This window comes from Poecilia latipinna, unplaced genomic scaffold, assembly GCF_001443285.1.
Source record: "Poecilia latipinna isolate Pla-1442-1.1 unplaced genomic scaffold, P_latipinna-1.0 Scaffold437, whole genome shotgun sequence".
Lineage (NCBI taxonomy): Eukaryota > Metazoa > Chordata > Actinopteri > Cyprinodontiformes > Poeciliidae > Poecilia > Poecilia latipinna.
The window spans coordinates 196,778-218,645 of NW_015113053.1; the positions used below are offsets into that span (position 1 = coordinate 196,778).

A 21,868-nucleotide genomic window follows, 5' to 3' on the forward strand; every position below is an offset into this window, starting at 1 on the left:
TGCTTCACCTCCGAGGTAAATTTCCACCGCAACACGCAAACTTCCCCGTTCACTCTGGGCGTTGTAGTTTCACATCATATTACCTAGGATTTACTGCGGCGCACTTGCGCAGTGTGAAGGAAAGCGGATGTCAGCTGCTCACGCAGACTGCGAATGAGATACAGGTGGTCGGCAACAACAGACCGTGATCGGCGATCACCGATCATACACTTTTTCACAGAAATCGGCCGATTATGATCGGCGGCCGATCGATCGGCACACCTTTAGTATTTATTTTTGATATTTATTTTGACCTCCAGTCTGATCTTAGTGACATTCTTACATGTTCTTGTTTTGTTGCTCCTAAGGAAGGGTGTGTGTTTTTTTGCAGTCTAGATTTATACACTTTCCCATTTATGATGGCAATATGTAAATCTCGGCAGAGGTTAATTTTATTTGGAAGAGTTCTTTGGAAAAATAATCTCCTCTTTAGCTTGTTTAACCCATTATAGCCATGTAAAATGTTGTACATAAATGGCCCTTTTTTACTCTGGTTACCTTCAATGAGATTCAGTGCAACAAGTTGCTTTCAGTTGTGATCAGATTTCTAACATGGGTCCAGCTGTGTGGACCTCTATTTGTATGTCCACTGTGCTGTTTAGGCCCATACAGCTTAAAAGGCAATGTGCTAAAGCTTACACATTTCATATGTGACTCTACTTCAGTACACTTGACTCATTTTATGTTCTGCAAAAGTCAGACAATGATATTCATTTGAATTTGGTAGGTGGCAACAGGGAAACTTCAAAAACATGAAGAATATAGCTGGTTTAGGGAACTTGGATTGGTAATTGACTACATAGTTAAACAACACTTTAGAACAAACATCATTATGTAGACTAGGGAGCAAATGAGAGTTGAGGGATCAATTCGTGGAGAACTTTAAAGCATAATTATATTGGAAGGCTCTATGCCAAGCTTTGAATATCTCTCTGCACCATTTACATCCTTTACCAGACTATAGTTCAACTGCAAACCTACCAAAACATCTATAACACCACATCCAGAAGAAAGCTAAGACATGATGTCATTCTGAACTCAACACCCCTTTATATATATATATAATAGAGAAACTTGACTGATCAGAATCTTGACCTCAACCTGAAGACAAACCTTGGGAATGAGTTAAACCAGGGACAACAAGCTAAAGTTTTCTTTAAGCATTGGTGTCTCACTTCATAAAATTGCCTCCTAAAAGAATGGTCACATATTCCTTCAATCCCTCTCCTCTAAACCATGTTGAAAACCTTTTCAGAACTGTTGAATCAGTTTTAGCTGCAAAGGTTGTTCCCAGCGCCATATTAAATCCTTTGTATTAAACACGTGATGTTAGTGTGTAGGTCTGCGTTACAGCAAAAAAAGGTCGATATGTGACTTTGTGCCATTCTATTCAGACTTTTATTTGTAGTATATAAAAAAAAATGGAATATGCATCCTTTTCCTACATTTGTTGGTCTTCCATATAAAACTCCCCCCAAAATGGACTGAAGTTTGTCTAAATATGAAAAGAAAGTAGACATGTATCCATACGCAAAGCAGTTTTCTTTTTTTCTTTTTTTTTACCTAAAAATGCTAAAATAGCATTTTTATTTTGAATTCTTTGTCTTTGGTAAACCATTGGTAGAGAGGTTTGGCGTGACTCCCAAGACTTTCTGATTTTGGATCTGCTCTGACTTGCACACAGCATCAGAAGGAAATGAACTGCTTTTTCTGAGACCTGTTACTGGTCAGAAACTCATTGTTTCCTAAGCTGAATAAGAGTGAAGGCTTGCCATTAACCTATCCAGTTCACCAAGCCTGGAGCCCTGCTCACTGTCCTCCGAGGTGTGACTGCAGCTGTTCATTTTACAGGAAGCTTTAATGTCACGTGTTTGAAGCTTGTGCTGCCTACGCAACCACAGCAACTGTGTGCCTTAGTGAGGCGCCATCTTGGTTATCTTCTGTGTTCCTTTGCCATGACAAAGCTGATAAATATAGTCTTTGTCAGCCACAAATATAAATGTAAAATAGTGATTGCTTTATCTGTCTGCTGAAAAAATGGTAGTGAGTCTTATAGCATCAGATATTTGGTCTTTATGCAAGACTGAAGTGCACAGTATGTACACTAAAGTTTAGGGGTGGAATGATTTACAATATTATTTGTTAGGTTTACGGTTTCAGGTTCATAGTCTTGTAGGTTTATGGTAAATAGCCTGTGGTCATATAGTGCTTCATCAAGTCCAGAGTGCTTCACATTGCATTCAGTCATTCACCCATTCACACCAGTGGTGGTAAGCTACTGATTAGTAACTACAACATGGCAGCCGTACTGGTGCCACCAGGAATCTCTGACCACCAATAAATAGTAGGCGAAGCGTACTATTAAGTGTTCAAGTGTCCCTAATGGTTATAATTCTTGGAAACACAGTGTACTGTAGACTTAAGTACTTATGCACTTAAGTGCATATGTACTTATTTATTACATTTATGTAATTGTTGCATATAAGCTACTCAAAGGTTCAGTACAAACTGCCTCAAAATGCATAAAATAATTAAAAACAATGCAGGAGCTACCAGCATCCTGTCATCTAGTATACTGAAGGACTAGTTACATACTAGTCCTAGATGATGGGTTGAGTAAGGTATGCTGCTACCTCGCCTCCTCCAGTTTTTAATTATTTTAGGGATTTTGAGGCAGTTTGTACTGAATCTTTGAGTAGCAACAATTACATAAATGTAATAAGTACTGATACACAAATTCGCTACATGCCAAAAGTTATGTAGTGAATTTGGATCGCTTCTCTTTTCAGGGAGAATGGGCATGGCTAACTTTATTCTGCTGTTGCTTGGAGTACCATTGTACTCAACCTTTGAGGATTACTTTACTCTTGTACAATATTGAAGGTTTTTTTTTTTTACTGATCGTAAAGGTTGCACCTTTAGTTGTCACATGTCTGTATCTGGACATTCAGGATCAATCTAGATTGGTGGTGAAGCTCTGGTTATGACAAATCACACAGGGGAACTGTGGTATACCAACAACATATCAAGGGCGTAATATGTGTTGAGCAGTCAGATGCTCTCCTCAGAGTTAATTGTGGCCATGGAGAGCAGTTCAGAAAAGGTTTTTTCTAGCATGTTAGGCTTTGAGATATGTTAGTGCCCTGTTTTTGCACAATAAATATCCACAATGCCCTTATGTGAGATTATAACAGGGCCACATGGGTCTGATATTTTATTTTGTAGGTACAATGACACAAATGATACTGAAATTTATATTTCTGTAATGCTAAACAAAGTTTCCATACAAGCCATTATGATACTCCCTGGAAACCTGGCAACGCTGCACAGTACAGTATGGTTGGCAAGAATAATTACCCAGAGGTGTGAACAAAAGCATTTCAGTACCTAAATCATGTAGCAGATTCCTTCAGTATAACAATTTCTCCACTCCTCAGATGGCAAGGCGCTTTGGAAAATTGCCAAGCAAAACTTGAGCTGTAAATAAGTAAGACTAACATACCCATCTCGGTGGTTCATCTTCCCCATGTTCAAGCGTTTCCAGAATATTTTTGTTGAAATACTGTCTGACCTTGATCATGTAGTATTAAAGGGTGGTCATCTTTAGGCACTTGACAATTTAACTACCAACTTCTATGCATCTATAATAATGAAGAACCAAAAATGCTTTAGTTCAATGGGTAAAAAAATCTGACAATCGAAATGAAACCACATGCTTAAAAAAATCCTTAAGTGTGTCAACACCTCTGAAAGATATGTTTGGAGATCTTCACTAAACTCATAGACAACTGATTGAACTAACAGGTAAACGAGTCCAAAATCTTTCACCTTATCAGTGTCTCAATCCTTCTTAGCACCACACGTTGGTAGGCACACATCAGAAAGTGCATAACTTTGCAGTTGACTAGGATTTTATTGCAGTGGTTGTCCTTGCATCACAGGTTAGAGTTGTACTGCCAGCTTAGTGATCTTGTGACTTTGGTCACATAGTGTGGAGATTCCTATATTAATTCCTGATTCTCAATGACTGTTGACGTTTTCAAATCCTTTGAGATAAGAGCTACGTAAGAGCAATAGGTTTTATTTTCCGAATCGTTTGACTGTCTTGTGGTTTACAGTGGGAGGCACTGTAAACCTGAGTGGAAGAGTATAAAATTGTTTCTCATGTTTGTCATTTTTCCTCAAACTTTTCAGCCAATTTTAAACACAGCCTGCATATGATGTCTTTCCAGGGTTTTGTTTTTTTTTTTTTTTTTCCTTTAGTGTGCAGCATATTGGCTGTCTTTTCTTGCTCAGCCATGCTCTGGTGTTTCTGGTTGGTGTTCAAGGCAAACTGTCCAGACGTGGCATTTGTGAGCTCCAGAGTTCCATGATTTGTTTCTGTCTAAATTAGGTGATTAACTTAATAGGAAAATGGCGTTTCATTAATCGATGGATCGGAAAATAGATTTTGTCCCCTGCCTCTACTTTATATGATGTAAAGAAGTCTTGACTGCTGCCCTTTCCCACACCTACAGGGCCATACAGTGGTTGCACCTATTACAGCCTTCTTACTTATATGTTTTCTCTTTTTGATTGGTCAAAGAATAACTGTAGTATTATTAGTAGATTACTTTGCAGTAGGTAGCCATGTAGGTGATGGTGTTGAAACATAGCCCTTACTTTAATCACTAAAAAGACTACTGAGAAGCAGGCAGGGATTGCATTTTTCCTGAATCAAGGTTTTTGGCATCAATTAGTTGGCTATGCTTTGAGACGGGCATAGTTATGCAAATGTTCTGTAACATCAGTTCTACCCAGTCTGTAGATGGCACTGACATCTAAATGGTCGGTCAAATCAGTTCCTTAAGGATAAGTCTTTGAATGATTTCTCTGTCCTGTGATGGAGGATTCACATTCCAAAGCCATGTGCTTTCACCAGATGGGGGAGGGGAGGAGAAACACAGTCCCTTGCCAAACTTGCTGAGCTCTTGCAATAAGCTGCCAGAACTGTTGGTCAGCAACTGGAATGACATAGACAAGAAATTAATATGTTGAGTCCATTGCACTTTACCCAGAAAAGGAAACAACAAAATGGTACAGCTCCATTGGGAATAATCAAGGCTTACAAAGTCCAAAGCATGGTAATTTTGTGCTCACTCTTGCTTTCTCTTGCAAGCATTCTAACAATCACTGCTCTCCTGGTCCCACCTGATTTGGACCACCTCGTCTTGTGATATCCCCTCTTGTCACACAACATTCTGTAGATGATTTTTTTTTCTTCCTTTTTTTCCCCTTTCAGTGGGTTTCTTTGAGGAGGATTGAGTGTGTCTGAAGTGCCTCCTTCGGCAGACAGTGGTAGGCATAATGTGTGAACTACTTTCTCAAGCAACGTTGTGGCTTTTTCTTTGAGGGGAATGTCTTCCAAAAGTATTCACACCTCTTTAGCCCTTCCACATTTAATCACATATCATCATATTTTTCAATGTAATTAATTCAATAAATCAACAACACTATTGGTATGATAATGAAAGGAATAATGCTAAAATCTTTAACATATCTGAAATGTTTGCACGCATTTGTGTTCAGACTCTCTTGAGATATTACTTTGTAGAAGGTTTCACTGTCATTAAAGCTACAAGTCTGTGGGGCATGTCTCCACCAGCTTTGCACATCCATCTGTTTTTTCCTGGTTAATTCTTACAGGGTTGTAGTGGACCTGCGAGCTCTGTCCAGTTTTGAGTGGCCAAAAGGCAGGACATACAGGATCAACAGCACACACATGAGGGGAATTCATATCAGCCAGTTACATAGTATGCATGTTGTCCTTTCGAGTGTTGAAGGAAACTAGAGTACCTGGAGAAAATCCAGGTCAGTGGGGGATGAACATGTTTCATACAAAAAAAAAAAAACCCTGGAATAAAATATGAAAGCAAGATTTGCTGCAAGGCAACTAGGCTAGTAATGTCACCAGTCAGCCCTTTGTATGGTGTCTCAACTATTTTCCTGGTCTTCCTCTCAAAGATTCAAGCTCAGGCAGATTTGAAGCTCCTATGACAATCAACTTTGAAGTATTTCCTGAGATTCTTAACTAAGTCAAAGATTTAGGGTTTGACTGGGCCATTGTACATTCAGAGTAATATTGAGTCATTGGCCCCTTGTCCCTTGGGAAGTTTCACTTTAGCCGGTTTGTGTCTGATTTGATTCTTGCCAAGAGTATAATATGGCAGAAACATGAAAACATGGCTGGACCATGAGTGTGCGGTATCTGTGGTTGACCCATTGATATTGTCATTTGCAGCAGCACTCAGTTGGGGAACTTTGAGGTTGTGCTTAAATCAATCAAGTGTCAAGGAGTGAAGATTAAAGCCTAAAATTATATTACAACTCATCCTCCGTCTGGATGGAGTGGCTGAGTCAAATAAACCCATATTTCATTTGGTCTATAGAAATTCTTTGCTGACCAAACATAATGAAAACTATTTATCTTGCAAGGTCCAGCCTTCACTCCAGCAGTTATGTAAACCACAAACTACTCAAGGAATGCAGTCTGCTTATCAAATCAAGTCATGAAAAACAAGGAAAATTGACACAGGATCTGCTAGTGAAGACAAATCTGGCCCAGGGTTGACTGAACTGGTGAAAGCCACACACCCTTGGAGAAGGGGCTCTGGTCTTTTATCACACACATCATTTTGGATGTAGGCCAAACAGCTTGGTATTGCTTCTTCCACATATTTGTGGAAGAAGCAATACATATTTGTTCTGACCCTTACTTACTTACTTTTTGCCTATTTTCCAACAATGTCCTTCTTCTTTTCATTCTTTAAAGAATTCCAGATTGATAGTGTTATAAGAATAGTTTTCCTTTCTACAGTTTTTTTCACCTGAGCTACGAATCTGCAGTACCTTCAGAGATTCCAGGGATGTATCAACTTCTCATATTAATGCTCTCTATGGTTCGCAATTTTTGAGATGAATGTCTGTAGACTTTGAGTCTGAACCTGGTCAGTGTGGCGCTGATTGAATGACAACATTGCGCTTGTTGATCTTAAGGTAGTTGAGGCTACAATGTTACTGTTGGGGTTTTTAAAATTAGCTCAAGACCTGTAAAGAACCAGACACAAGACCAATGAGGTTTTTATGGCTTCCTTTGCAAAGGGAGCGATCCACAACCTCTAACCCGCTCAGGATCAAAGATTGGTGAGCTCTGCTCAATTCTGCTTGGGAATTGGGTTTTATTATGATGACCTTCTTCAGTGGAACAGTGCTGAGATAACAGAACAGATGGACCCCTTGAGTGGGAAATTGCATCATAGCTAAAGAAAGAATCTTAAAGAATAACTGGTCAGAGCCAGTTAGGTAACTGATCACATTTAGATAAAACACTCAAATAAAATGATAAAACAATGATTAGTTTTACCCAACAGTTACAGCTCCATCAATGTGTGCATGGATGGAGGAGTGACTCATTGTGTTGTAAAGGGCTTTGGAGCCCTCAGACTTGATAAATCGCTTTACAAATGTCGACCATTTACCTTCCAGAACACTGTAAATCCTAAAAAGTTGCCATGTACTATGAGACTCAACCCTCTTTGCATAATGGATCCAGATTAATTGGCTACTAGGTAGGATCATCAATTTTACTATATCTCAAAATAATGAGTCAACTAGTCACAGGTCAACTTCACAATCATCCGATTTTTTCAAGGATCTCAAGAATAAATTGTCCTAAGTCTTTGATTTTTAAACTCATGAAAGCGTAGAACTTTGCTTCTGCTGAAACCAAACCAGTGTAAACGGGTAAAGTCTTGCAAATTGGGAAGAGCATTGTTGAGACTTGTACTATTTATGCTTCATGCATGACTAAGTTATCAGAGTGAAAGCAAGAACAGCTCCATAGGATGAACAGTGAATTAGCTTTAGAATAGACTAATCAAACAGGTCTCTCCTGTTCACCTTTGTAGTTACTCTGTCTGTATGCTAGAAAAGATAGTTAGCAGTGTTTCTCTTTTATGGAGATGGGTTAAGGAATCTGCTTTTCTTAAGGAAGTATTTGGAGTTTGAAATGATAGAGGCTCAACTTCCTGTTTAGGAAAAAGACTATTTTGGGCAAAGTTTTTGTTTTGTTTTTCGTTTTGCCCCAGTTATTCATCACACCCTCTAAATTCTCCAGGATGCTTAATTTGGAGCAACACACAGAACCATAAAGTTTCAAACTCCTTTGTGGTAGAGTCAGAACCGCATGAGCTAGTTTTATTCATGTTAGTTGTATTCAGTTAATGTGACCTTGTAGGATTTTGACTGCATTGCATTTAAAATGGTCAGCAAGTGCCATATGCGTGTTTTGTTTTGTTTTGCTCAACTAACTACCTGTATTTAAGGAATTGTAACATTATTTTTGATGTTGTTGCTACAGTACTAATTAAAGAAACTGTCACTTTAACTGTGAAAAAGGAGTGTGGTTAGAAATTTTGTTTCAGCATGGCCAGAAATGTAAAGTCTTTCAGGTAATTATTTACTCATAGAAATTTGCCAACTTTTTCTATATGTGTAAGTCCTGTTTTGCGCTTCTTTTTGCTGACCTAAACCACAGAAGTTAGTAGTAAGTTGGTGATAAACCCCTAAAGGCCATAGGTGAGGTTTGCAAACATGTTGCCTTGTGAAGTAGACCAAATATGGCAGCTATCCTCTGGAAGCTGGTGAATATCAAGCAGGTGGAATTTTTGCTTCTTGTTCTGTGCAACCGAAACTTCCACAACCATATTGCTAATATATCATGTTATTGCACTTTGCTGACTATAATAAAATTGATTACAGGCAGAAAGTAGAACCAGCAGCACTATGCTTTTAAACCTATTGAATTGAATTGCATGTTCCTATGCTTGAGTCTATGAACCTTGCGCTGTGGTGCAGTAGGAATTTGTGGAACGTTGAACATGGTGTGCTGTGGCAAATTCTCTCACAGGCAATTGCTGCAGGATATCTGAGACTGCTGTTTTCCTTTGTTTATTCTCTTCCTCTTTGTCAGAACAAGAGGGGTAGTTTTATTATTGTACTCCACTAGGGGTGCACCAATACAATTTTGGAACGTCAGTGATTGGCCGATACTTGCATGTGATGCCAAGCTTATCCACCAATTCTATTTACCTGTTTTTAGGCAAAGGTCTAAAAACCAACCACTGTCCTCATTTTTGCTTTGCCATGAGAGAGGTTTGACTGATAGACCCACTCACCAGGTCACATCTGCATGTTTACAGTTAACAATAATCAACCTTCGACCTTCTCGCTGTATTTAATGACATTTCAAACAACAACAAAAAAAGAAATGGCAGCCAAAATCGGAATTGGCAGGTCAGGCTCTTTAATGATCCACCATCGACCAGAACACTGCACTTTTCTGATCGATGTGCCCCTAATCACTATAGTACAGACATCCAAAAGCAGCAAGATCTGTTGACTTCTCAAACAAAAAAGTAGTTTTACTGATATTATGAATGCATAGTCTGCTAATAACAATCCTTTTATTATTCTTGCAGATGGTCAGGACCAGCTTCCTCAAGATTCACATACCAGGAGACGCCTTACCATCAGGTAACACTTTTGAATATTTTGCTCCTTTGTATTATAGATATGTTTTGTCTAATGCATACATTTGTCTTGAATTTAGTTTAGTTAAAAGGAACTCATTATCTCTTGAGTAAACCGACAAAAAGAACTAAGGACAGAAAGAAGTTGGCCTATTTAAGAATAAATTTGTGTTATTACCAAAATTAATTCTAAAATGTGGAGTTCACAAATCCAGACTTGGTGTAAACTAGAGTTGAGGCTTCATCAGAGACAGTAGGAGGTGGTCCATTCCAAATGCTAACTCATACTTACTTGTGTGCTCTTCTCTTTAGTACTCCATTTAACCTAATGGCTTCTTTCCAAAGTTTTACCCTTTAGCGATGAAACTGGTTCATCACTAAACCAGTTTCAGTGATGAAGTAGTCATAGTGTTCACTGAGCAGCAGATCGTTGTGTTTCCACCCAGACCCAACCTGGCCTTAGCCCCGAAAACACTCTAGTCCAATCTGTAGCTGGACTAGAGGAAAAAAAACCTTCATTCACCAGCCAGCACATGGTAAACGGCCAATCAAAGCATTGTGAGTTCCTATGCAAGTTGAGCGTTGGGGATGTAGCTCTAAATTATGTTTGTGACCAACTTCTTGGCAGCAAGGGCATCGACACCATTAAGACTATCTTGGTTTGCTGGATGCCTGATTTCATGCCTTTAATATTTAAACAGGTTGTGGTGAATTGCACTAGACTTTAACCACGAGTAGTTTCTTCTGCAGCACCAATGCTTGAAAATGAAACAACACTCTGCTGGTTCCAAGGAAGTCTTGAGGGTCCTCAGCCATGTGCTTTGCTATAGTATTGCAGGGTGGCTGGAAAGGGCTTAGACTGGTTGGAGAGCTAGCTGGTTCTAGATGGGGAATTCATCTGCCCCTGTGTAACACATGCAGTACCACACAGCAGCAGGGTCCTGGGGGGTGAAATGGTGTAACTTGAGCCCCTTCTGCATTATCAAGTTTCTGTCATGTCGGTTAATGTCTCGTTCATCTCCATCCAATTTCAGTGCATTTCCATTTGCAGTGTATGAATGGTTGTGGTTTTGAGTTGTAATCAACATATATTCATCCCATTGCGTGTAGCGACAGCAGGAGCTGAGGAGGGCTACTGAGTGTTGTAAAGGGGCCACACAGTGATTTGTCTACACAAATTAAGGCAAAGGGATCTCAGGGTGCCTTACTTTGTGCACTAGTCCTGCCTATTATTTAAATAAAGCTCTGAGATCCATGAAATATTTTTATTGCATGGATTGCTGCAGTATATAATAATTATTATTGTTGAGGTTGAAGCCTAAATTGATGTTATGTTTCACCCTCTGTCTGGGTGTTATAATTGCCTAAAAAAGCCCAGATACTTAATTTGTCTCAAATACAAACTGCCAAAATGTCAATTCACTTAAAATTTTGGTCTCATCTGGACAAAGTACATTATCGTAATATAAATGCTGACTGTGTGTTGTAATGAGACGCCTTTTTAAGAAAAACCTTGGGTTTGACTGATGTTGTTTTGCACCAATAGGCAGGTTTTCTAAGTAATTATTTTAGAAAGATAATTACTTGGAAAATTGGTGATGTGTTAAATACTTATTTTAACAGCCATACTCTATGACTTTGAAGAGACATGGAGTATTGACAAATATTCCTACATATTTTAATGCAGGCTGCCTACCAGATGAGGCCCCGATAACCTGGGATGGTGCTTGTTTGTCGAAATAGAGGTGAACAAATATTCTTTCTGCTGTAGTATATTGGTTGTCAAAGATTTTACTAAAACATTTGTTTTTCTCTTGTCTGTGTACTTTCAGGATTGGATGCAAAAACCGATTCCGCCTGGTCCCGCTAGAGAATGGCTCATGGTTGGAATTCATACTTCCCAAACATTCCACCTCGTTCATCAGATCCTCGAAGGAGGACTGCGGACTCGGGTAGACCTCTGTCCCAGCATATAGGGAACTTCACTGGACATCATGACTTCTCCGGTACACGGGGCTCACGAGAAGTCCCTGTACCACACACAAACTTCAACGCAAACTATTGCAGAAATAACAGTTTTGAAACTCCAAGATCAGACTGTGCCTATAATAGGTACTATGAAAGACAATGGCAAGCTGATAGACAACAAATGGGAAGGGATTACCCACAAAGATGCAGGAACAGAGATTTTCCCAATTACTCTTCAAACCAGTTTTCAACATCGGGATCGTATCATTCTTCATTTGCACCTGATTTTCATCATCCTAAGCAAGACCGAGACATGCGGAACATGTCATATCGTGGGAACTCCTCTGCTACAAACTACTCCGACACTGATGCAAGGGAGGCAAGGCCCTCATGCAAATTCACTCAAGCGAATGTTTTCCCTCGGCCAAAAACGGACATTGTTTCAAATGAAAGCTCAACAAAATACCTTTACCCTCCAGCTGGAAATCAAAATTCACAGAATGCAAGACTGTGTCCTAATATGTCAGAGACAAGTTCATTTTCAGTCAAAGGTTACAGGGAACACAATCACTCTTCTGCTACCTCTTCTGATGCAAGGACGAAAGGGAATGAATGCGATGGAAATGTTTATCATCATCAAAAACAAAAGATTGACGTGGACAGGGATCTTGGAAAAGCTGCATATTCAGACTTCCAAATGACTGAGAAATGTTCTGGAGATGGAAGTCGTCAGCATCTAGTGGACAAGGAGGATGAGCCTCCAAACTTAACTGACTCAACTGGTGATCAAGACCCAGTTGTAAATGACAACATGCTGCAAAAAAGTCAGGCCATAGAAAAACTTTGGGAAAAATCAGACTCATTGAATGAGGAACTTCTTAATGAAAAAACATCGTTAAGTCCAGTTCCCACTAATGGCAAAGATGAACTAATAGAAACTGACCAACATGAAAGAGGAATCCAGAAGGACGCATCTTACCCGCTGACCCTGAATGAAGCAAGTTCTTCAGATTGCAATGATGATGAGCAAAGTGAAAGCATCTCAAGTAGCAACAACCCCGACATAGAGTTCAGTTTGCAGTTACCTGAATCACAATTCTGTGAAAGTCTTGGTGGAGTGAGTGATAGTCATTCAAGTGACTCCAATGCAGGTACAAATATTTGTCAAGAGAAACAGAAAGATGAACAATTTTCAAATTCTGTAGTGGAGGAAAAGTCAACTCTTTCTCCAGACGTAGATTGTTGCAGGTCGGGTGATACGAGGGGCCAGTCTTCTGAAGAGATGATTGACCGTAAAAACAAAGATGTAGCCAGTGATGTAATGTCATCACATAGTTCAGGTACAGATGAACATCTCCAAACACACAAAGTGGCTACAAATACAGCAAAGTCAAACATGAATTCCCAAGTTCCAGATTGTTGTGGCTCCACTGCTATCAATGACAGCATTTCGAAGAATTCTGGTCAGAATAATTCTGCCTTGCAACCTTCATCTTCAGGTACTGACGTTGATCCTACTGTAGAAATGGAAAAAAGGAGCCCATCAGAAAAAATAAGCCCAATTTTCTCCCAAGGTGGTTGTACCCCTAATCTAACTGACTTTATTTCTGATGACCCTTGTGACAAAAACCATAACTGTGTGGAAGATCATACAGAATCCCCATTAAAACAAGGTGATTTGGACACAAACTTGCATGCAGTTCCTGAAAATGAAAGGCCATCATTAAAGATTGCACCAAATTCTCCAAGTGAAGGGTCTAGTCCCACTGTCACAAGTGAGACTATCTCTGCAGATACTATTGATATTGTCAGAAATTCAGAATTCCCTTTAAAAGAAAATAGTTCAGACACAGAGTTGCATACTGATGAGGAAATGAGAAACCCACTAGACAAGGAAGCTCCAAATTCGCCTTCAAATCCAGAATCTAGTCCCAGTCCCATTCATGACACTGCATCTAATGATATCTTGAACACGGATCTGCTTTCCAGTCATTCAGAGGAATGGGCAAGTCCAGTTGAGAGCACAAAAACTACCTCCCATACAGATCCAGAATGTATAACCAGAGCTTTGAAAACTGAAAGTAACACACAAGATTTCAGTGAGTTAAAGTCTTGTTTACAACCCGATGCAGGATTTGATGTCAATTCACTGTCGGAAGAGAAATCAGACAGTCAAGAGGAGAATACAAATTCAGCCTTCTTCCCAGATCCAGATCCCCACAATTCAATAAATGACAGTTTTACAACCCAAGAACAAGTCGAACATGATTTAAATTTTCCTGAAGATACAAAGGACTCATTTGAAAAGTTGGATCTCTCCTTGTCAGAACCAAGTTTGTTGTATGGGGAGCCTCTCTCTGGAGATGAGTCTTCATGTGGCGATGTTGAAACGTACAATACCTCATATCAACTTCAAGAAACGCCAGGGAAGAGACCTGATGAGGATCCAATGGACCAGTTGAAACCGCCAGCACTTCAACTGACTTCTTCCATACGTATGAGACCCTTCATGCACCCCGTTGTTGTATTGATGAACATGGAGTCAACAGAGATAAACGACACCTACAACTGTGCTGATTGCCTACACACAGCCAACAGTGTAGACAATCTAATTGAGCACCACTACTGTTGTCATCCAATGCTAAGTTATCAATTTTGCAAGACGTGTGATGTTTATATGTTGAAAAATGAACAAGACAAAGACCATTTGTGTGGTGAGGTCATCTCAGAGAAGAAAAACTGTGGTCGGCACAAGTGCAATAGGTGCGGACTCTTATTTTCCAAAAAAAATCACTACATCAAGCATATGCGTGATCACACTGGTCGAACACCTTATAGGTGCAATGGGTGTGGTGTGTATTTTTCACAGTCTAGTGCTCTGAATCATCACAGAAAAGTTCCTGGGAGGTGCAAGCAATCTCTGTTGGCTAAGAAGACAGACCCTGTTGTTGTAAAAAGTCCAAAACCAACCCCGAAAATCCAGGCTCAAAACCTTTCATATAAAAGCATGACGCAATGTTATGTCAGGCTTCTTGACATCTCCAAAACGAATATCTGTCATTTTTGTGGCAAAACTTTTTCAACTAAGAGAAAGATCAAAAAGCACATCTACAACATGCACAAAAGGAAAAACATGGCTTCCTTGTCCTACACAGCTGAGACTAGTTCGTTAAATAAATGTCCTCTATGTCCGCGACTTTTCAAGTATTCCTACAACAGGGCTCGGCATTTACGTTTCTGCATCCGAAATGCAATATCTGGAGGCAAGAAGAAAGTTGGTGACAAATATGTCTGTCCCTTGTGCAAGGCTGCTTTCACAGCAGCGTCCAACAGATATAGACATATTAAACTAACCTGTCTGCGAGAAACCATTAATCGCCTCGCAAGGGAGAGGGTGCGATTACGTAAAACGTCTGTGATGGAAAATGAGCAGAGACCAAGCTCAAAAGAATCTGTACACATAACACAAGAGAAGGGGGCAGAAGCAAAACAGCAGGCACCCCAAGGTTCAGGAATGTCCCCCATTCAGTACAAATGCAATCACTGTCCAGCAATTTTTTTCCATCCCTCTGGAAAGTACAGACACATGAAAAAACACGAGTTATTTAAGCACACTGGCAAAATAATCAAGTATAGGAAATCTGTCATGCCCAAACGATCCTCTCCAGATGACACAGTAACCGAAGAGAGCACCAGTCAGCCAGACATTGCAGAAGACTGCCCAAAACCTACTTTGACCTGTCGCTTTTGTGGACTATGTTTTCATGTTCTGTCAACACTAAAGAAACATGAACGCAATCATCGTGGCGAAAGACCATACCGCTGTCTGGAGTGTAGAAAGGGATTTAAGAAGCTTACTCATCTGATTAGTCACAGAGTTGTCCACCAGAAGAGGATACAATGCACAGTTTGCAGAAAGATTCTACCCACAATTGGAGATTTGATCCAGCACCGAAGCTCCCACCCTAGAGAGAAAAAGGGAATGCTTCAATGCCCAGAGTGCCCGGCGAAGTTTCAGTATCCGGTATATCTGTTTAGGCATCTCCAGACACACAGAAATAAAGACAAATCCATATGTAAGTCTGAAGAGGAAACTCTTATGAAACCACAACAGTCCTCGAACTCTGTCAAAGAGAAGAATAGCCACAAATTGTTACGATGTTCGTTGTGCAAAGAAACATTTGATGATGCGCAAATACTAAGAACACACTCCCTCACACACATTTCCAAATCTTCTTTAAACCAGTGTCCATACTGCAAGAAGAAATTTACAAGTCGTCATTCTCTGATACGTCACATGGTTAAGCACACTGGGGACAAACCTTTTTCCTGTGCCAACTGTGGAAGACAGTTTTATAAATCGATATACCTCAAAATTCACTCAGAGACCTGCGCACCTCCAATAAACAGTCCCCCTAAAGAAGAAGACACTAGTAATCTGATGAAAAAACGATATTGTTGTACAATTTGTCCCCGCAGATTTTGGAAAAAAAACCGTTTACAAATGCATTTAATTGCCCACAAGAATAAGTCACTCCATCAGTGTACAAAATGCAGTCAGTACTATGGAGCAAACATGATCTCTCGTCACAAGTTGCTTTGCATCACAACGCAAGAGAGCTCCTCTGCTGATCAATCAACTAATGGTAGTCTTGAATCAAACTCAATCCAAGTGAGTCAGAAAAGCCAACAAACGCCTTCAAACTCCAATGCAAAGAACCTGTTCAAGCTTAAATGCTCCTACTGCCCAAAGCGATTCAGGTACAGATCACTTTTACTTCGACACAGTGTTACACATACTCGTCTGCAACCCTTCAAATGTATGCACTGTAACCAAAGATTCAAGAATCAAACTCTGTGTATAAAACACGAAGACTTTTGTGACGGTGGGTCAGACACATCTCAGCCAAAGCTCAAAGTGAATGCTGAGGCAAATATGGCATCAGAAAAGTTCCCATCGGAGGCTGACGTTGAGTTGAAATGCAAATTCTGCACCAAGACCTTTGTGAAAGCACGAAGCCTGAGGCATCACATTCTGACGCATAACGAGGTAAAGCCGTATCGTTGCAAAGCCTGTGACAGCTGCTTTTCACGATATGATCATCTTAAAGTGCACCAGGCTCTGTGCAAAAGTAAAAAGACACGGCTAGAGGTGAGAATCCCCAAAATCAGCCTGGAAGATGTTGGAAGAGGTTGGCAAAGTAAATGCTACCTGAGGCCTCTTGATGAGCAGGAGAGTTTTGAATGCAAGGTTTGCTTGAAAAGCTTTCCAACTGAGAGGAGACTGTCCAGACACAATACTATGTTCCACACTATAAAGAAATTCAGGTGTTCACGTTGCGGTTCAGCCTTTTCTCACGAGAAAACGCTGAAACAACACCAAAGGCTGAAAAAATGCAAAAGAACAATAAATGAATCGCATACTTCACTGCAGGAACGTAATCAACCAACTGACAATATTGCCAAACAACTTGATGGCATAAGGAAAAAGATTTTGGTGAAAATTCATCCTTTATTTAACAAAGACTTGAAGTTTGTATGCAGCTACTGCCCCCGTGCTTTCAAAAACAGCTGGCAATTAAATGTGCACACGCGGTTACACACGGGGGAGAGACCGTATTCGTGCAAGCACTGTGGAGAGAAATTTATTAGAAGTGATTATCTTATACGTCATTATCCCAAGTGCAAGGATGCGACTCGGCCGGGCAGTGCTCTCTGCGACAGGTGTGGTGGATTTTTCTCTGAAAAACAGCTTGAACACCACAAAAAAACTTGCATTCTAATCTCTAGCTCACCAAACATTTCTAAAAGCAAGCAGCCATCCCCTCAGGGCCCACCAAAAGGCTTTTCATGTGCATACTGCAGTTCACGATTCTTGCTGTTTTCACAACTCCAAGAGCATTTTTTAAGTACACACAAGCTGGAAACGGATGCTCAGCCCATGTCAGCTGCTCCGCTGCAACAACTTCTGTCCAATATCCCAAAAATTAAAGAAGAGCCTGTGGATGAAAGTTATGGAAAAGCATCCAGTAGTCATGCTGGTGTATTGTCCAAACCAGGAGCAGCTCTAATGTCTGGCACCTCAGATCAGTTTGTCTGCCAGCAGTGTAACATGTGTTTCAATAACAGAGCAGGACTAATTGGTCATCAGCGTGCGCATGCAACAAAAACACCATACAGCTGTAAATACTGCAACAAGGGCTTCTGGAACAAGACTCAACAGCGCAATCACATCAGAAAATGTAGAAATGTTACCCAATACCTGGACATTCCTGTTAAAGCAGAGATTGATGATGCATTTATCTCCAAGTCCAAAGATAATTTCAGATCAGTAGCAACAACAACAAGAGCAAAGGTTTCACCAACTAATGTCCCCTGCAAGGAAGAGCCAGAAGATGAATCAACACAAAGCTCCTATGGAAATCAGGGCAACAGTACCAACTCCAATGCAGAAAAGAAAACTGTACAGTACCAATGTTCAGAATGCGAGAAAAGCTTCACTGATGGTCTATTGCTCATAAGTCACCTTGAAGACCATGGAAGGGAGGAACAAGAGAGAAGAGCGAATAAATGTTCCAAGTGTGGACGAAGGTTCTCTAATCAAGGAAACCTGAGAAGACACATGAAACTGCATATGGCCCACCAGAGGTACTTCTGTTCCCTTTGCACCAGGGTCTTTAGCACTATGTCTGAGCTTGAAAATCACAACGCAAGTCATGATAGTAACAAACCCTTTTCCTGCAAATTGTGTGACCAACATTTTTTGACGAGGCTAGCCTTATGTGAACATTACAGTGGAGAGCATGCTGATGAAATATTTCATTGCCAGTGCTGCAGCAAAGTGTACGCATCCAAAAGGTCGCTGTATAGACACTATAAAAAATGGCATCCAAAAGAAATTAGGGACATTAGGAGTGCAAATCTGCAAAGGGGGGGTGCTGACCAGCAATCAAGCAGTCATGTAAGTACCAACGGTGACAGTGATGACGATCAAAACCTTGGCAGTGACAGCGATTCTGACTCTGCCCCTTATTTCCCATGTCATGTGTGTGGGAAGACATTCCCAACATCTGAAAGTCTTGAGGATCACCAGTTGTGTCATCTGGGCAAAAAGCCACATGAATGTGCAGAATGTGGTAAATGTTTCTTCCAGGCATCCCAGCTTCAGCAGCATCAGCGTATGCATAAGTCTGAGTTTCAATGTCAGACATGCGGCAGAGGATTTGTTACTCTCTTTGCGTTACGGAACCATAAGCACTCTCATGGGAGGAGTCGTCCATTCCGTTGTTCCAAATGTGACCTCGGTTTTGCTGGACCCACACAATTAGCAGAGCATATGTCCACCCACCGTGAAGAGAGCTTTCCATGCGATATCTGCAATAAGATTTTCCAGTGCAAGAGCAGCAGAGCCGAGCATCGGAAGACCCACTCAGTGTTAGGTGACAGTGCCTCACCTTCAGGTTCAAAGGGAGAGCATAAACAGTCTAAAAGTGTGTTTGGATATAGCACAGAGTTCAGGTACCGCTGTGGCATCTGCAATGAGCGCTTCAGAGATCCAGAAGAACTCTCAGAGCATGGCTGCTTGGAAGCAGTAGAGCGACCCTACATTTGCAAAGAGTGCAATAAACATTTTCTTCATGCATCTCACCTGAAGAAGCACCGGAACACCCATCAGCAGTCATCATGGTCTGATCGGGAATATCCGTGCAATCAGTGCAACAGTAGTTTTTCCTCATCTCAAAACTTTCTCCGTCATCTTGAAACCCATGTTGGCACAGCAACCGGAGACGTTCAGGAACAAGACTCATCAGATGGGTTCATATGTCCAGTTTGCCACCAATGTTTTGCCAGTGCCACAGAACTGATCCATCATTTTCCAGCGCACCCTGATTGTGCACCTGAAACGGAAAAGGCTGAATGCGACGCCACTGAAGGTGAGCTTGAAGGACAAGAACTGCTTCGGCCTACAACACCCGCTGAATATGAATGTTCACTGTGTAGTGGAATCTTTCTGGGGAAAGAGGCTCTTTGCGGCCATCTATGTGCCTTGCAAGACCAGAAAGAAGTGGAGAACACAACCTCCGATCCAGCTGATGCAAGTTCAGCTCATCAGGCTGCATGGGACGAAGAGGAAGTGGACGTTACTGGAGAGGACCTGTACAAGTGCCATGAGTGCACAATGCAGTTCTCCTCCAAAAGCAGCCTCCTGGAGCATCAGAACAATAAACACCCCAACAATTGGAAGGAGTTCAAATGTGAGACCTGTGGAAAGTCATTTGCCAAGAAACGATATCTCAGAAAGCATCAGCTCAGACAACATGGTCCCAAAGAGCATGCCGCGACGACAGCTGACCTGGACAAGACTTTCAAGTGTGTCCAGTGTCGAGCCAAATTCTACACAGCCCAGGATTTATCTAACCACATGAGACTGCATGCTGAAAAACAAGCTGGAGAGTACCGTTGTGACATGTGCTACAAGTCATTCAGCAAGCGGGCACTCCTTAGACAGCATCAGGAAAGCCATGTTGGTGAGGTCGTGTACGAATGCACAGAATGTGACAAAGCTTTTGCTTTTCCTCACCTTCTGGAAGAACATCAGCTTTCTCACGCTGCACCCTCTGAGTAATGGATCCCGGTCATCTAATTAACTCAAGGTATTTTATGGTCCCCTTCATGCCTTACTTATGTGTTCTTCCAACTCTTTGGACCTTACTTGTTGCATATTCATAAAGCACTTGACTTTCGTCAGTATGTCAGAACATCTTTTTAGTTAAACGTCTTAGTTTCAGAGACAGTGTTTGTAAATCTGTGTTAAAATTGTTGAATTATTGTTTAAGAGAATAAATATTGACCAATATGGCTTGGTTACGACCTTTAGGTTTAGCATATTTGATTCACAATGTGTAAATTAGGGTTTACCCTGGTAATTGTATTCCTTTGATCCCCCTTTCTATGCTATTACTATTCCTGTACAATATAATTTTGTAATTTTCAGTTTATTTCTTGTATGCCTTTTACCAATTGTTTCTTTTTTGATAATGTGAAAAAGTCTTGTACAGACACTGAAAACATGCTTTGATGGAATGTTATTTTCACCACCTGATACTTTTTTTTTCTTAAGGAAATTAGTTAATGCAGTAAATTCAGTTCTAAAATACATTTGTAGGTCTCGTTTGTTTCTCTGTCCTCCTTTTTACTACCTCAGAAGAAGCATAATAATTTGATGTAACTGAAGGATGCTGATGGGGCTTAGAGGCATTTGGAAGTACAGAAAAAGTAAAAATACAACTGATGTGAGTAGTTTGTTTTTATTAATTGTTACATAGATGTGGGCCATATCAAAAGGATGTTTTTTTTACTACTCTGATATGTGAGCCTCATCAGGATGCATATTCTAATTAAATATGTAGAAACTCGTATGAAGTAGTGTCATTCTACAAAAAAATGGGAATCTGAGGGACATAAATCTGCTGAAATGTAATTATATATAAACAAACAACATTCAAACAACTAGCAAAGTTTAGTAAATCATAAGGTTTACTTTAGTTTCCGTTTATTATATGTATAGTTGTTCAAAAATAATAGGAGTCCTACATCACTAGTGTTGAGAATGAAAATCCTAATCGATGAATCATAATTTGTATTGACACATGGAGCATAAAATCAGCCAGAAAAGCATTCAGACTTTATGTATTTTATTCACTTTAAGCGCTGAAAGGAGACGCTTTTACCATTACGTTTGAGAAGAGTTTCTAAAAAAAAAAAAGTCTGTGCAGCGACTGAGTAGAAGGAGGAGGGCAAGCTGATTATATGGACTGAAGACACTCCCTGAAATCACACCATGTCTCCTTGTCCCTGATAAGTTTCTGTTTCTCTGAGGAATGAGCCTTAGTGTCTAACGGAATCAAAAATGTAACTCTTTACTCAGCATATTACGACTCTTTCTCGACCTGGTAAAGCATCTCAACACTAGCGAGACGAATCACTGTTTCTGTTAAAATTTCAACTTCTATGCTGCAAGTATGTTTGCAGAAGGTTCAGTAAAAGTATAGAAAGCCAACAGGGATGATGTGCATGTTGCTGTTCTGTGAAACTGAATCATTTGCCAAAAGGGGCGTGTTCAGTTAGTGAGGTCATTGATTATGTGGAAAAAATAGGTGTTAAACGGGTGGACCTTATTTAAGGTTCAAGGCAACTGACATGCATATGCTGACTGCATTTGTTCTTGAACAGTGTGAAATGGGTAATTTAAGACAATGTACAGAAGGAGAGCCCTCTTTAAGAAATTAATA

At 40.4% G+C, this 21,868-nt stretch overlaps 1 protein-coding gene across 1 annotated transcript in view; it reads left to right on the forward strand.

Annotated features, from left to right (window-relative positions):
- znf1035 (zinc finger protein 1035) overlaps positions 1-20,732 on the forward strand; it is a 26,472-nt gene extending 5,740 nt beyond the window's left edge. The window contains exons 2-4 of the mRNA XM_015038312.1: positions 9,558-9,612; positions 11,296-11,353; positions 11,441-20,732. Of these exons, the coding sequence (XP_014893798.1) occupies positions 11,482-20,202 (8,721 nt within the window). The 5' untranslated portion in view covers positions 9,558-9,612; positions 11,296-11,353; positions 11,441-11,481 and the 3' untranslated portion in view covers positions 20,203-20,732. The remainder of the gene's footprint in view (positions 1-9,557; positions 9,613-11,295; positions 11,354-11,440) is intronic.
- The last annotated feature ends 1,136 nt before the right edge of the window (positions 20,733-21,868 follow it).